This window comes from Coptis chinensis, chromosome 8 (assembly GCF_015680905.1).
Source record: "Coptis chinensis isolate HL-2020 chromosome 8, ASM1568090v1, whole genome shotgun sequence".
Classification (NCBI taxonomy): Eukaryota; Viridiplantae; Streptophyta; class Magnoliopsida; order Ranunculales; family Ranunculaceae; genus Coptis; species Coptis chinensis.
The window spans coordinates 74,834,574-74,847,655 of NC_141463.1; the positions used below are offsets into that span (position 1 = coordinate 74,834,574).

The 13,082-nt window shown below is 34.9% G+C and overlaps 1 protein-coding gene and 1 long non-coding RNA gene across 2 annotated transcripts; both read right to left on the reverse strand.

Annotated features, from left to right (window-relative positions):
- Positions 1 to 1,001: 1,001 nt before the first annotated feature.
- On the reverse strand, positions 1,002 to 7,611 carry LOC147483016 (Cyclophilin-like peptidyl-prolyl cis-trans isomerase family protein). Its single transcript, XM_086577984.1, has 6 exons — positions 7,386 to 7,611; positions 7,197 to 7,292; positions 7,064 to 7,125; positions 6,860 to 6,993; positions 1,820 to 1,904; positions 1,002 to 1,275 (listed from the first exon to the last, which is right to left on the reverse strand). The coding sequence occupies exons 1-6, from the start codon at positions 7,455 to 7,457 to the stop codon at positions 1,230 to 1,232; spliced, it is 495 nt and encodes a 164-aa protein (XP_086434110.1). The 5' UTR covers positions 7,458 to 7,611; the 3' UTR covers positions 1,002 to 1,229.
- A 4,478-nt stretch (positions 7,612 to 12,089) lies between these two features.
- Positions 12,090 to 12,698, reverse strand: LOC147483017 (uncharacterized). The gene is made up of 2 exons (XR_015207032.1): positions 12,497 to 12,698; positions 12,090 to 12,421 (listed from the first exon to the last, which is right to left on the reverse strand). It is a non-coding gene; the product is annotated as an uncharacterized LOC147483017 (long non-coding RNA).
- Between the last annotated feature and the right edge of the window lie 384 nt (positions 12,699 to 13,082).

A 13,082-nucleotide genomic window follows, 5' to 3' on the forward strand; every position in this document is an offset into this window, starting at 1 on the left:
TTGATGTTTCTGCATGGAAAATTGCCCCATTACAATGCAATTGATCATCTCGTGCAGCTGCAGGCAAAGGCATAGTAATGCGGCCTTAACAAATCCCATCTCTTGTCAAATTTCTTTTAAAAAGTTTTAATTTTATAGACGGCACTTCTGCAATTGGTGGTTTTTCGTCAATCAAAATTTTCAAGCGTGAGTGTAACCTCAAGTAGGTGGGGATGCTGTAAATGAGAAATAAGAAGGGAAAAAACGAGATTGTAGACATCTCGGTTCCACCTTGTATGTACTAGTATGGAAAAGGACCTCTCTGACTTGACACTATTGCAGACTTACCAGCATTTAACTCAATTTCGTGCTAGATAGAGCAGTTTCGAACTAAAAACGAATGGGTTCAAACTTCAAAGTACTTAGTAGGCGTTTCTACTATTTAAACACTATCAAGTAGGATGCAAATTCAGTTAAAATTTTGCTGCCATTTTGAAAACTGAAACTTGCTTTGTATCTCTACTTGCAAGAAATTTGGAGGTAGAAAAACCTATGAAATGTGAATACCTTGAAACATCCCCACGCTACTTTTCAAGCTCAGACTAACGAGGAACATTTGACAGTCATAGCCTTAAATCCTAAATACACTGCATGCAAAGGACAAAAGATCACAAACATGCTAATGCATCTACCGTCCCCACACTCCAAAGAAGCATGGCACAACGGCACTATGTTACTATTGACACTTTCACTTGGTTAAAGAACTCCAAATAGTACAGTATGGCATCTCCAAAGCGAATCTCTACGTGTTCCACAACGAGTTTCCACTGCTAAAATATTTCTTGCAACAGTTCAGAAGAAGTCTAGATTCTTCTCCCAAGCGTAGACAGTGGCCATAATATATCCAAAAATACTGATTTGACGCGTCCCCAGTGGCGCACACCGACAAATCCATGATGCAATAAATAAAATAGAAGTCCCAACTGCAACTTAAAGAACTAAAGTTCAAAAAGCCAAAAAAATAGCTTGCCAACATGCATCAGTAAATAGAAATTAGCTAGCTAATATACATAATAATCCAATACATCTCCTGTTAATGCCGTCACAGAATCTCCCCACAAAAGGAAGAACCCATATAAAGAAAATCACATATATCTCGCACTACAAAAGCTAGCTACCAGCGAAAGGTTCTTTGTTGCCCAGTATTGGAGCAATAATATCAATCCTTCACATGCAACTTTTCTGCAGCATCAATCCTTGACACTCGTCTTCAGTATCTTCACATCATGGATGGGTCTGAATCAGCAAAGAACACGTTAGTACTGCTTCCATGCTCGTTAATATACTAGTGGTGGTAAAAATATTGTTTACACTTTATATCTACAAAAGACTCCTGTGTGCTCACATTCTCACTAATGCCTATGGGCTACGGATATTCAAATCTGATTTTTGGATCATATGTTGGATAGTGTTCAAGCATTATAATTTTCTGTACATATTTTACACAGATAAATTTTACCAAATTTTCTTAACATTTCCTTACAGCATGGGAAACACAATTATTTCTAAGGAAAGAAAATGATAGACCTCCCTTTTATTTTGAGATGCATTCATGCATTTTAACTCTAAATCTTATTATGTTAATATACGTTGTTGCCAATTTAGCATATAGAAATAATGGTTGAGCAACCACTTCGGTTTGTTAGAAAGAACAAGCTTAAGCTAATTTGTCCGGAAAAACAGGTTAACTAGTTCCTTTAAGGTGTAAATTTGGTTTCATTATGCAATCGGCACTAGCATGATATTATTCCAAGTAAAGAACCTCGAAGAAAAGCAGTACCTGTCATTACTGTCAGTTTGGACTTTGCCAAGTCTTTTGATGATTTCCATCCCTCTACAAACCCTCCCAAAAATTGTATGTTTCCCTGAATTTAAAATAGTAGAAAAGAAATCAACATCAACAAATCAGTAATACACTAAACTCCCAAAGATATTATTAAACAACAGAGAGGATAATTGAACAATTTAACTTGTCAAACTCTTAGTTTCCATAAAGGTGGACTTACACATTGAACTAAGGCTGTGTTTGTTTACTGGCAAATGGGGGTGACAAACCATATTTTCCCAATAGATGCACCATTTGCCAGTGTTTGGCTGCGTTTAAGGGTAGTGGCAAACACTATTTACATTTTGCCTGGCAAATGAAATTTTCCCACTAGAAGTGGAAAATAGAATCCACCTCCCCCCCTAAACTCTTTTGCCAGTGGAAATTTGCCACCCATCTCTCTCTCTCTCTCTCTCTCTCTCTCTCTCTCTCTCTGCTCTTTTTTTTTAGATTTGGTGAGAGAAAGGTTTTAAAATGGTTAAGAAAGGTTTTAAAATGGTGAACTAGGCTATGATGAGGCATTGGGTCTGTTCAATCGTATGATTCAGACAAGACCCTGTTTGCCTTCCATTTTCGCATTCTCTCTACTGCTAGGATCCTTTGTTAAGATGAAACAATATTCTACTGTATTAGAAATGTCCAAAATAATGACTTCTGCAGGAGTTCAATCAAGTGTTGTTACTCTTGGCACCTTTGTTAACTGTTACTGCTACTTGGGCCGAATAGATTTCGGTTTTACGCTGTTTTTGGTAACATTTTGAAATGAGGGTTGGAACCAAATGCTATTATTTTGACCACTCTTCTTAAGGGATTCTCTTTGCAGGGCAAACTAGTAGAAGCTGTCGAGTTACTTGAGTTATTTTGACCACTATTCTTATGGGTATCCTTTCAGTGAATTCACAAATGGAGTTGTGATAGTCCAATCAAGTGATGTTACGCTTAACATCTTGATTAATTGCTACTGCCACTTGGGTCGACCGGAGCTTTGTTTCGCAGTTTTCGATAACATTTTGAAACTTGGGTTGGAACCAGATGTTGTTACTTTCACCACTCTTCTTAAGGGACTCTCTTTGCAGGGCAAACTAGTCGTAGCTGTCGAGTTATTTGAGAAGATTGTGGACAATGGGAGACGGAGGTTCATTCTATAATTAGAATGTTGCTTGTTAAGTTGTTTTAATGAACACGTAGTGGATCTTTAGCTTAAATGGTAGAGCACTTGGGAGTTGGAGCGTATCTTCATGTATCTCAAGGTGGTGGTGGTTCAAACCCACCAAGATCCTTAGTTCTACTTATCATTTGAGATATTTAACTATTTGTCGATGTGTTTTAGAAAAGGGGATACAAGCTGCACGTGGACTGTGTGAATGATAGTGTGTGTGTGTGTGTGTGTGTGTGTGTGTGTGTGTGGTGTGGTGTGTGCTGGCTGGTGGTAGGTGTGTGGTGTGTGCTGGCAGGTGGTGGATGTGTGGTGTGTGCTGGCTGGTAGTGTGCGTGTGTGTGTATGTGAGTGTGTGCTGCCTGGTGGTGGTAGTGTGGTGAGTGTGTGTGAGTATGGTGCTGCTGCTGCTGCTGGTAGTGTGGTGTGGTAGTGTGGATTGGTGTTGGCTGTGCTGCAGGTAGTGCTGCTGCTGCTGGTTTTAGTTGTTGTTGCTGCTGCTGCTGGTCCACGTGCTGCTACTGGTTCTAGGTGTTGCTGCTTCTGCTGGTGCCCCAGGTGCTGCTGCTGGTGCTCCAGGTTATGTTTCGCAGAGGCTGAGGCAAAAGCTTGTGACGAGAAGATTTAGCACAAAGAGGCAACCAGAGGGTCCTAAGCCTGGTTTTATGGTGGAGGGTGCTACTCTTGAGACTGTCACACATATCCCGTACGATGTTGTTAATGATCTTAAAGGCGGATATTAGGATATCGTTGATTTGTCTGGGGTATTTTGGATTTCCTTCTGGTTTTGTTGGTTATCTCTTTTTTGGTACAGAAACACTGTCTAAGAACTTCATTATTATGCACTTCTTTTTTCATTTTCTTTTATTAGATAATTTGAAGTCTTTGTTTGTGTGTGTATTGTCTTTACTTTTCTTTATTTTGTATTTTATATAATTTTTTGCTTTTTTTATACTTCATTGAATTTGAAAACCAAAAAATATATTTTCAAAAAGTTGAAATATTATTTGCCACGGGAAAAAATCATGCAAACAAACACTGACAAAACTGGCAAATCTCATATTTTTCCACTATAAATTTTTGCAAACAAACACTAGCAAACTGAAATTTTCCCACTATAAATTTGCCTGGCAAATCTCTAGTGGGAAAACACTGGCAAATCTCCCCACTAGAGGTTTGCCACTAAACAAACACAGCCTAAGGGCTACTTAAACTTACACTTGTCAAATAGATTAAAGACACCCACAATTAGAAAATAAACATATAAGTTCACCCCTCGTTTCCCCATCTATCACCACTACTGACAACAAAAGACTTCTCCAAACTTGCAAAAAAAAAAGTCCCTCGTCTATTCATCAGCATTGCAAACTATCTCTGTTTATATTCTTTGGGTTAAATGTTCAGCTTAAAGTAGCTCGAATGCTCTAAAGATGATGTGGTGCTGCTAGTAGGTAGATGGGGATATCAAAGGGGCATATGCAGATTTTGGGAGTGCAAATATTAACAACCTGATCCATGTTAGGATTTGTTTTGGAAATCCATAACTCAAGACCACACGTTAACCAATGAAGAAAACATATTAAACTAGGACAACTAAAGCCATTGTTGTTGGGGATCCAAGAAAGTCCTAAACGCAGTGGATGTCATGTCTTTCACTTCCAAAGCCCTTCTTGGTATTCTCTCACAAAGATGGGTAAGATTATGACAAAGCGATTAGGGTTTTGGAATGGGGATCTCAACTGAATTTATAAATTTTATTTTCATTATAAGCCTATTAAGAGAATATAAATATAAGTGCATGAATAGTCTCTACACATGATTATGCCCACACTCACTTGATACACATGTGATTTGACAAGTGTCAAATCACAAATCACACGTGACAAGTGTTTAGAGTGAGTGTGAGCTTTATGTGTAGAGACTATTCATGAGCTTAATTGCATTTCTATTATCATGATTGGATTATAATATAATCGAATTAAACCCTTATATATTCAGTTGAGGTCTCCACTTCAAACCCTAGTATCTTTTTCATAATTTTCCCACTTATTGTGAGAGAAATTCGAGAAGGTTTTGGAGGGGGAAGACACAACTTCTGTTCATTTAGGACTTGCTTGGATCAGCAACAACAATAGCTCCAAATATCTCCTAGTTTAATACGTTTTATTCATTGATTTACATGCAATTTGACGTATGACTAAGAGAGATTGGCTCCAACACAGTGGCATTTAATAAGGGAAACATTGAAGACACCCCAAACTTAGTAAATAGACTAATAAGTTCACCCCTTATTTCCCCATCTATCCACTGGTATTGACAACAAAAGACATCATTAAACTTGAAAAAAAAAGATGCCACTCATTGCCTCATCTATTCATCACCATTACGAACTAGCTCTCCCAATATTCTTTGGGGTTAATTATTCAGATTCAAGTAAGCAAGATTTATGTTTGAATGCTCTATAGAGGAGGTGGTGCCGTGGTTGTGCTAGTAAATAGATGGGGATATCAAGGGTCTTCCCTGAGATGGGGGAGTATGAAGATGTTGGGAGTGCAAATATTAACACCCCACCCCATGATAGGATATCGTTGGAAATCCATAACCCAAGACCACATGTTAATCAATGAAGAGAACATGGTAAATAGGACACACTTGAAGCTAGTGTTGTTGGTGATCCAAACAAGTCCTAAATGCAATGGATGCTGTGTTTTCCACCTCCAAAGCCCTCCCCCGTATTCTCACACAATAGGTGGGAAAATTATAAGAAAGAGATTAGGGTTTGGAGTGGAGACCTTAACAGGATATATAGGAGTTTATTTCTATTATAAGAACATTGAGTTAATAGAAATATAACTAAGCCCATGAATAGTCTCTAGTTTCTCTACACACTTGTCACTGCAGGCTTAATAATGTGTAAATATTATTCACGGGTTTAGTTATAGTTTTATTACCATGATAGACTTATAATAAAAATAATCCCCTGTATATCCAGTTGAAGTCTCCACTCTAAACCCTAATTTTTTTTTCTCATAATATTTCCATCTATTGTAAGAGAACGCTGAGAAGGCTTTGGTGGTGGAAGACACAATATTCGCTACGTTTAAGGCTTGCTTTGATCGCCAACAACAATGGCTTCAGGCAATCCCAAGTTTAATACTTTATCTTTATTGGCTGACATGCGATCTTGGGTTATGGATATCCAGTGTATATAAAACCCAAAATATCCTATTTTCTTATTCTCTAGGTGATATAAAAGGATATATCAATTACCACAAACGATATTTTGCACATCTTCTTGGACTTTTCTAATGTTACTTCCTGAACACTCTACTGATTGAAACTTGATTAGATCCAGAACAGACTAACATGTAACATATCTAGAAGTGCTCGAAATAAGGTGTATAATAGATAGTCGCATAGTCACTTTAACTATATTGGTAAATGCTCAACATCCATAAGCATCAGATCACAAGCCTCAATTCCAATATTTCTACGTCAACGGATCACAATAAAAAAAAATTCTTCTAAACAAAGGCATCCTCAAACAGATATTATGTGAGTGAATGCAATCATACATTTGTGTAAAGGCAGGGATGAATTGACCGTTTATAATCCATTATTAAATGAGTACTAGATACGAAGTCCCTCATTTGATTCTCTTCTCTTTGTCGTTTTGATTGATACAACTATACTTCTCTTTCTTATTAGTTTCTGTGTAAAGTTTAGCATTGCCCTATGACTCGCATCATTAACAGTCAAACATCCCACTAAACAAAAATGATTGAATACTATATATTTACTTGATACGAAATAGAAAAGGAACAAGATTATGAAATTACCATCAAGATTCTGAGCTGGTGCAAGGGTGATAAAGAACTGACTTCCATTTGTATTTGGACCTGCATTCGCCATGGAGAGAATACCAGCACCAGTATGTTTCAACTCGGGTTTTATCTCATCTTCAAATTTCGAACTGCAAAAATTACATGTTCAAAATTACAGCTCGATAACATGTAATGACAAGTGATAAAATTTAAGCATACCCATATATTGATTCGCCACCACGACCTGTACCAGTAGGATCTCCACCTTGCACAACAAAATCCTGAATAAAAAAACAACAATGTGAAACAAAAAACTTTGAAAAATTAGAAAGACTTATTAAATAGAGTGTACCTCAATAATGCGGTGGAATTTGACATTGTCGTAATAACCTCTTCGAGATAGCTCAATGAAATTTCTACAAGTTCTTGGAGCATGTTTGTAGTACAACTGCCGTAAAAAATATCAATTAATTATCAGTAATTAAATATTAGCAGACTCAATTTAGTAAAAAAAAAAAAAAAGGGAAAAATAAATAACCACCTCGATAGTGAAGGGACCCATGGAAGTTTCTAGTGTCACCTCTGGTGGTCCACCTTCTGCACTTGCCCACATCTCCAAATTCTTCTTCCTGTTTCTCTTTTTTTTTTAGTAGTAGGGTTTATATTTGGGCTCAAAATGGTACTGTTTCAACCCGAATCCGACCATATCCGGATCCATTTTAACGGATATGGCTTCTATATTTGTGACCAGAATCCAATTGGAACCCGAACTATTTTAATTTTAACAAGATTTATATTTGATGTCTAAAAATTAATTTATATTGTACATTTATATTTACTAGCTTGTAGGTCCGTGCACACGCACCGCTCTTTTGAAAATATTTAGATTTTTTTTAGAAAATTGGGACTACTGTTTTAGTCACTATCCCGTTTTAAACTAACAAATGGTTTTAATTAAGTTTTAAAAACCCGTTTTTTTAAATTGGGAGAAAGATCATGTTTTAATAGAATAATTCTCGTTTTAATTAGATGTGTTAGATTTTCCCTTTTCAATAAGGGAAGAATTCCCATCTTAATAAAAGAATAATTCCCGCTTTAATTAGAAGTGGTAGAATTTGTTTTAATAAGAGATGAATTCTCCTTGTAAAAAAAGATTCCCGTTTTTCAAATAGGAGAGAAATTTCCGTTTTAATAGGAAGTGATGTAGAATTTTAATAGAGCTTGAAAAATACCTTTTGTGGGAGCTTTACGCACTGGCTTTTTTTTAAACTTGTTCAACAATTATAACTATACATATATAAATTTTCTAACAAATCGTGATTCATGTTTTCGTCACAAATTGTTTTAATCAAGTCTTAAAATCTATTTTAATTTATCAACAAATTGTTTTAATTAAGTTTTAAAAACCCATTTTTTAATTGGGGGAGATATTCCGTTTAAATTTATAAGTATGATTTTCATTTTTAATACGAGAAAGATTCCTGTTTTAATTAGAAGTGTTAGATTTTTCTTTTTCAATAGAGGAGGAATTCCGATTATAGTAAGAGAAAGATTCATGTTTTAATTATAAGTGCTAATTTTTTTTTTTTTTTTTCCAATAGGAGTTGAATCTTAATAAATCTCGAAAAATATCCTTTGTGGGAGCAAAAAAGAGTCCCGTTTGAAGTTGGTTTCTAAAATAAGGCGAAGTTTTTTTTTCCCCTCCTAAAAGGAAAAGTGTTTTAAGTTGGGTTATTAAATGTGGGTTAATTTGTCTAAACCCCCCACATTTGTCACTAGTTTATAATAAACCCTCCACATTTGTAAATATCACAATTTATCCCCCGTGTCATCTGACTTCCATCCTAGTTCAGTTAATATTCCAAAATTACCCATAAGAAAAAGCCGTTATTGCATTTTGTCTTTTTCCTATGTACACTTGAAAAAGAGCTATTGTTAAATACTCGTTATACCCTTGGTCAGGGGTAATTTTGGTATTAGGTGAAAATACCAACAGAATTAAGATAGAAGTTAGACGGCACGAGGGGGGGGGGGGGATTGTGATGTGTAGAAATATGGGGGGTTTATTAGAAATTGGTGACAAATGTGGGGGGTTTAGACAAATTAACCCTTAATAAATTGATGACGTAGAATTTGAATAGATCTATAAAAGTATCCTATTGTGAGAGTTTTAATATTAACTAGAAAGTAGATCCGTGCATACACACCGATTCTTTTAAAAACTTGCTCAACAATCAAAACTATACATATAGAAATTTTATAACAAATCGTGATTCGTCGCTAACCCGTTTTAATTTCCTAACAAATTATTTTAATTAAGTTTTAAAAACCCATTTTTTAATTGGGTGAGGGATCCCATTTTAATTTAGAAGTGTAATTCCTATTTTTATTTAGAGAATGATTCCCGTTTTAATTAGAAGTGTTAGATATTTCCTTTTTAATATGGGGAGAAATTCTATTATAATAGGAGAAGGATTTCCATTTTAATTAGAAGTGCTAAAATTTATTTTTTCAATAGGAGATGAATTCTCGTTTTAATAGGAGTTGATGACATGAAATTTTAATATAGCTAGAAAAATACCCCTTGTGGGAGCTTTAATATTAATATATTGATATATATATAAATCATTACGATCGTATATTTTTTGGTGTTTTTTAGCACAAATTTAGGCCCAAATACATAAATTGGCCAATAATTTCAGTTTTAGGCATGGTTGACCAATAATTATTGTTTTATGACATAAACGGGCTGACCATCAGCATCTATCATTAATAATTTCGCTATAAGGACATTTTTGAGCTGACGTCAGCAGGTTATTTTTTAGTAATACCAATTATGACCTTCTTCTCCATCTAGCAAAAAAATCTCAAACTATAAACTTATAAAATACTTTTGAGATCTAATTGTTTCTATATTTGAGTTAGTTGATTTGTGTGTTGCGAACTTGTGATTAATGATTTAAGATACGAGAAAACATTTATCTTCTTCTCCATCTAGCAAAAAAAAAAACTCCAACTATAAACTTGTAATTTTTTTTTTAGATTTAGTTGTTTCCATCTTTGAGCTAGTTGATTTGTGTGTTGTGATTAGTGATTTAAGCTATAATAAAACATCTTACTCTCTTATGACAAACACTCTTCTCATTTTTCAATTATAGATTATTGATAATTGAATAATAATTAGGTTGATTTTGGCACCGGTTCGACAAGCAATTAAACAACAATTGAATTTCTTTTAAAATCTTCGAATCATGGGTTAATCAATTGTGTGATTTATCTCAATTTTGATATTGTTATCATCGATAATATTTTTAAGTTTGGAGTAATAGTCTGATACACATGCAAATACCACTATGCAAACATTATATAGGTGTATAATACATATGCAAACATTATATATGCATATGTACATAACAAATATGCAAACATGCACAAACACCATTATGCACTAGCCCGATATATGTATAACACACATGCAAACATTATTATGTAGGTGTATAACACATATGCAAACATTATATATGTGCATATATGTACATAACAAATATGCAAACACTACTATGCATGTGTATACTACACATGCACACACCATTATGCATGTGTGCAACAAACATGCAAACGCTACTACCACTATGCATGTGTACAACATGAAATAAATTAAAATTTTCATATTAGTCCTAACATAAAATGTGAGTGTGCTTGAAAAGTCACGTGGGAGTTTTCCATACTAGCCACGACATTTTGATTTTGATTTAACTGATAAAAACTTAAATAAGGGTAATATCGTCTTTCAGTAGTGGTCAACCCGGTTTGTCTTTAAGCCATAATTATTTGCTGACCCAAACTAGAAGCTAAATTAATCCCCAATTTTGTCCTATGGCCTGTTATCTGTTTTTTTTAATCAAAAAATTGGGTTTAGATACACGGATAGAGAATTCTTACGGTCATAGGAAAGAAGTAAGAAAAATTTTGTTTTTCATCCACAAACTAAAAGTTGACATTTGTCTCAACTTTCGGATTGCAATTTACAATTTTGACCTTTTTCTATTAGTAGCAACTACCTGCAAACCAATCCCAAACTTAATCAGTTACCAAAAACGCCAAGAGTAGTGGGTTCATCTTCATTCAATTTCTTCAAATTTCCATTTAAAAGTGAATGAGGAAAACATCAAAGTGTTCTCAACCTTATGATTATTTTATTAATATATTTATGCTTAATTTTTAGATGAAGGGAATGGCTACTGAGAATTTCCAGAGAATAATGGGAAACGTATGAGATATTGAGAGATGAGAAGAAAAGAACGATTTCACCAGTGCCAAGAAACAAATAATATGTACCAATAAAAATTTAGCAGTTCTAGAGTACGCCTGCTGCACCGGTACACATGAATCTGGGCCCTTGCACAGTACTTCGTGATGTAATACACACGCACCTTTTGCTATGATGAGTGGTCTGCATTAACTACACCACTCTCTCTCATGCGCACTGTAGATTTTATAATAAAAATTAACTCAAACAATTTATATCTACTCAAACACTTTTCAATATATATTCACGCAAAACAAATCAAAATTATGAACAAATTTGATCTCTCCAACCATAATGGTTAGAGCCTTATTTACAAATTAGATTTGTTGCTAGCCATTGTTGCATTGTGTCAAGCACTTACGCTTCGATCAAAGTGTCACATGCCTACATTAAGCCATTATTGTTGGTGCAATTGTATTTATTTCCTCTTTACTTCTAGGCCAAGCTCTTGAGATTTATTTCAATAACACCACTTCAAAGATAAAAGAGTAGTTGGGCTTCTTTTTATTTGTGGAAGAAATTAGGTAGTTAGAAACAAAAGGGGTAAAAAATAGAAATAAGAGTTTTTAGAAACAGTTAGTATACCCTATAAGTGACTTGTTACCAAAACTAGCCAATATGCCTGCCTATGGCCGGCTTACTACATTAATAGTTGACTTGCTCCGACTTATTATAAGTGTATTATGCTACATTAATAATTGATTTGCTCCATGCTTTTTGTCATAATCATTCTTAATCCTTCTTGATCATATACTCCTCGAATTGAACAACTTACGTCGAATCTAACATTGAGCAATATACATGAGTCTAATATCTGCAAGCATCCTACTTCAAAACTTGAAGACACCAATACCTCACTTTACCGAATTCTTTATAATACAACATCGAAAGTATATCAAGGGATGGATAAAAGTAGGATGTATGTGGAAAAAAATATCATAACGAAATAACTTGTTTTATATTATTTAAGAAAACTATTTATAGTGGCAAACCATAAGATACCTGTGTCTCTGCACCACTACCTTGAATGCTTTATTAAAAGCTGGACATATATTACAATGATTACAACTTCAAATCAAGAACATACAGGAGTTAGATATGCTCAATGTTTCTCCCTCATAAAAATAAGTTCTTCACACTACTGACCTTAAGCTGGAACATCTTCAGGCAGTCTACCATTTCTAGAGGGAACCAAACTGTCATAGTATTCCACCAGGCTACATGAAACCATATGGTGGATTTTCTTTGTTCTTTGCAAGTGTTCACATCTGTAGAATGAACATATAATTGTTGGGAAATCACTTGCAGCATATGACAAATTGGCCATCGAGTCTATCATATACCTGGATGAGAGAACCTCCTAGTATCCCCACAGCTACATCATTCAATAACTCTAAATCATCTACAGTACTAAAAGGCTCTTTAATGGCTACAAAATTTTCAGTTGCAATATCTATGGCTCCAATGTACCCGTCGAATGGATCATGGTCATCAACAAGATGTATGTCCTAGTGTAGCGCTCTGTTTAGGAGAATCTGAGAACAGTTGCTTCTATAGTAAAGAGTAGCAGAAACATCATTAATTCTTCTCCACTGCCTAGACTGAGTCTCCTTTCCACATGCTTCAAAAAATTGTCAAAACCCATAAGTGCAACAGAAGCTACCCCTTCAGGAGGGAATGCATGGAAAATTCTCAAATGTTGAGACTCAATCGAAAACATAAGAAATTAAAAGGAAGAATTAATAATTTTGAAACAGATATACCAAAAGGAACAGTCAATCAAAGAGCGGTGAAGTGGTCCACTAAAACCAAATAGACTTGTAGTTTTGAAACATGTGAGTCAAATGATGTTGAACCTATTAACTTATAGTTTAAGACTTTAATTTCTAAAATTAAGTCTACTGGGTCTCATAACATGCAATACCATTA

Excerpts from the sequence above, each read along its gene's own strand:
- LOC147483016 (XM_086577984.1), bottom strand. The coding sequence starts at position 7,457 with ATGTGGGCAAGTGCAGAAGGTGGACCACCAGAGGTGACACTAGAAACT. Across the intron at positions 7,126-7,196 it reads AATTCCACCGCATTATTGAG|GATTTTGTTGTGCAAGGTGG; the intron begins GTACACTCTATT and ends TTTTTTATTCAG. Across the intron at positions 1,276-1,819 it reads CAAACTGACAGTAATGACAG|ACCCATCCATGATGTGAAGA; the intron begins GTACTGCTTTTC and ends TTGCTGATTCAG.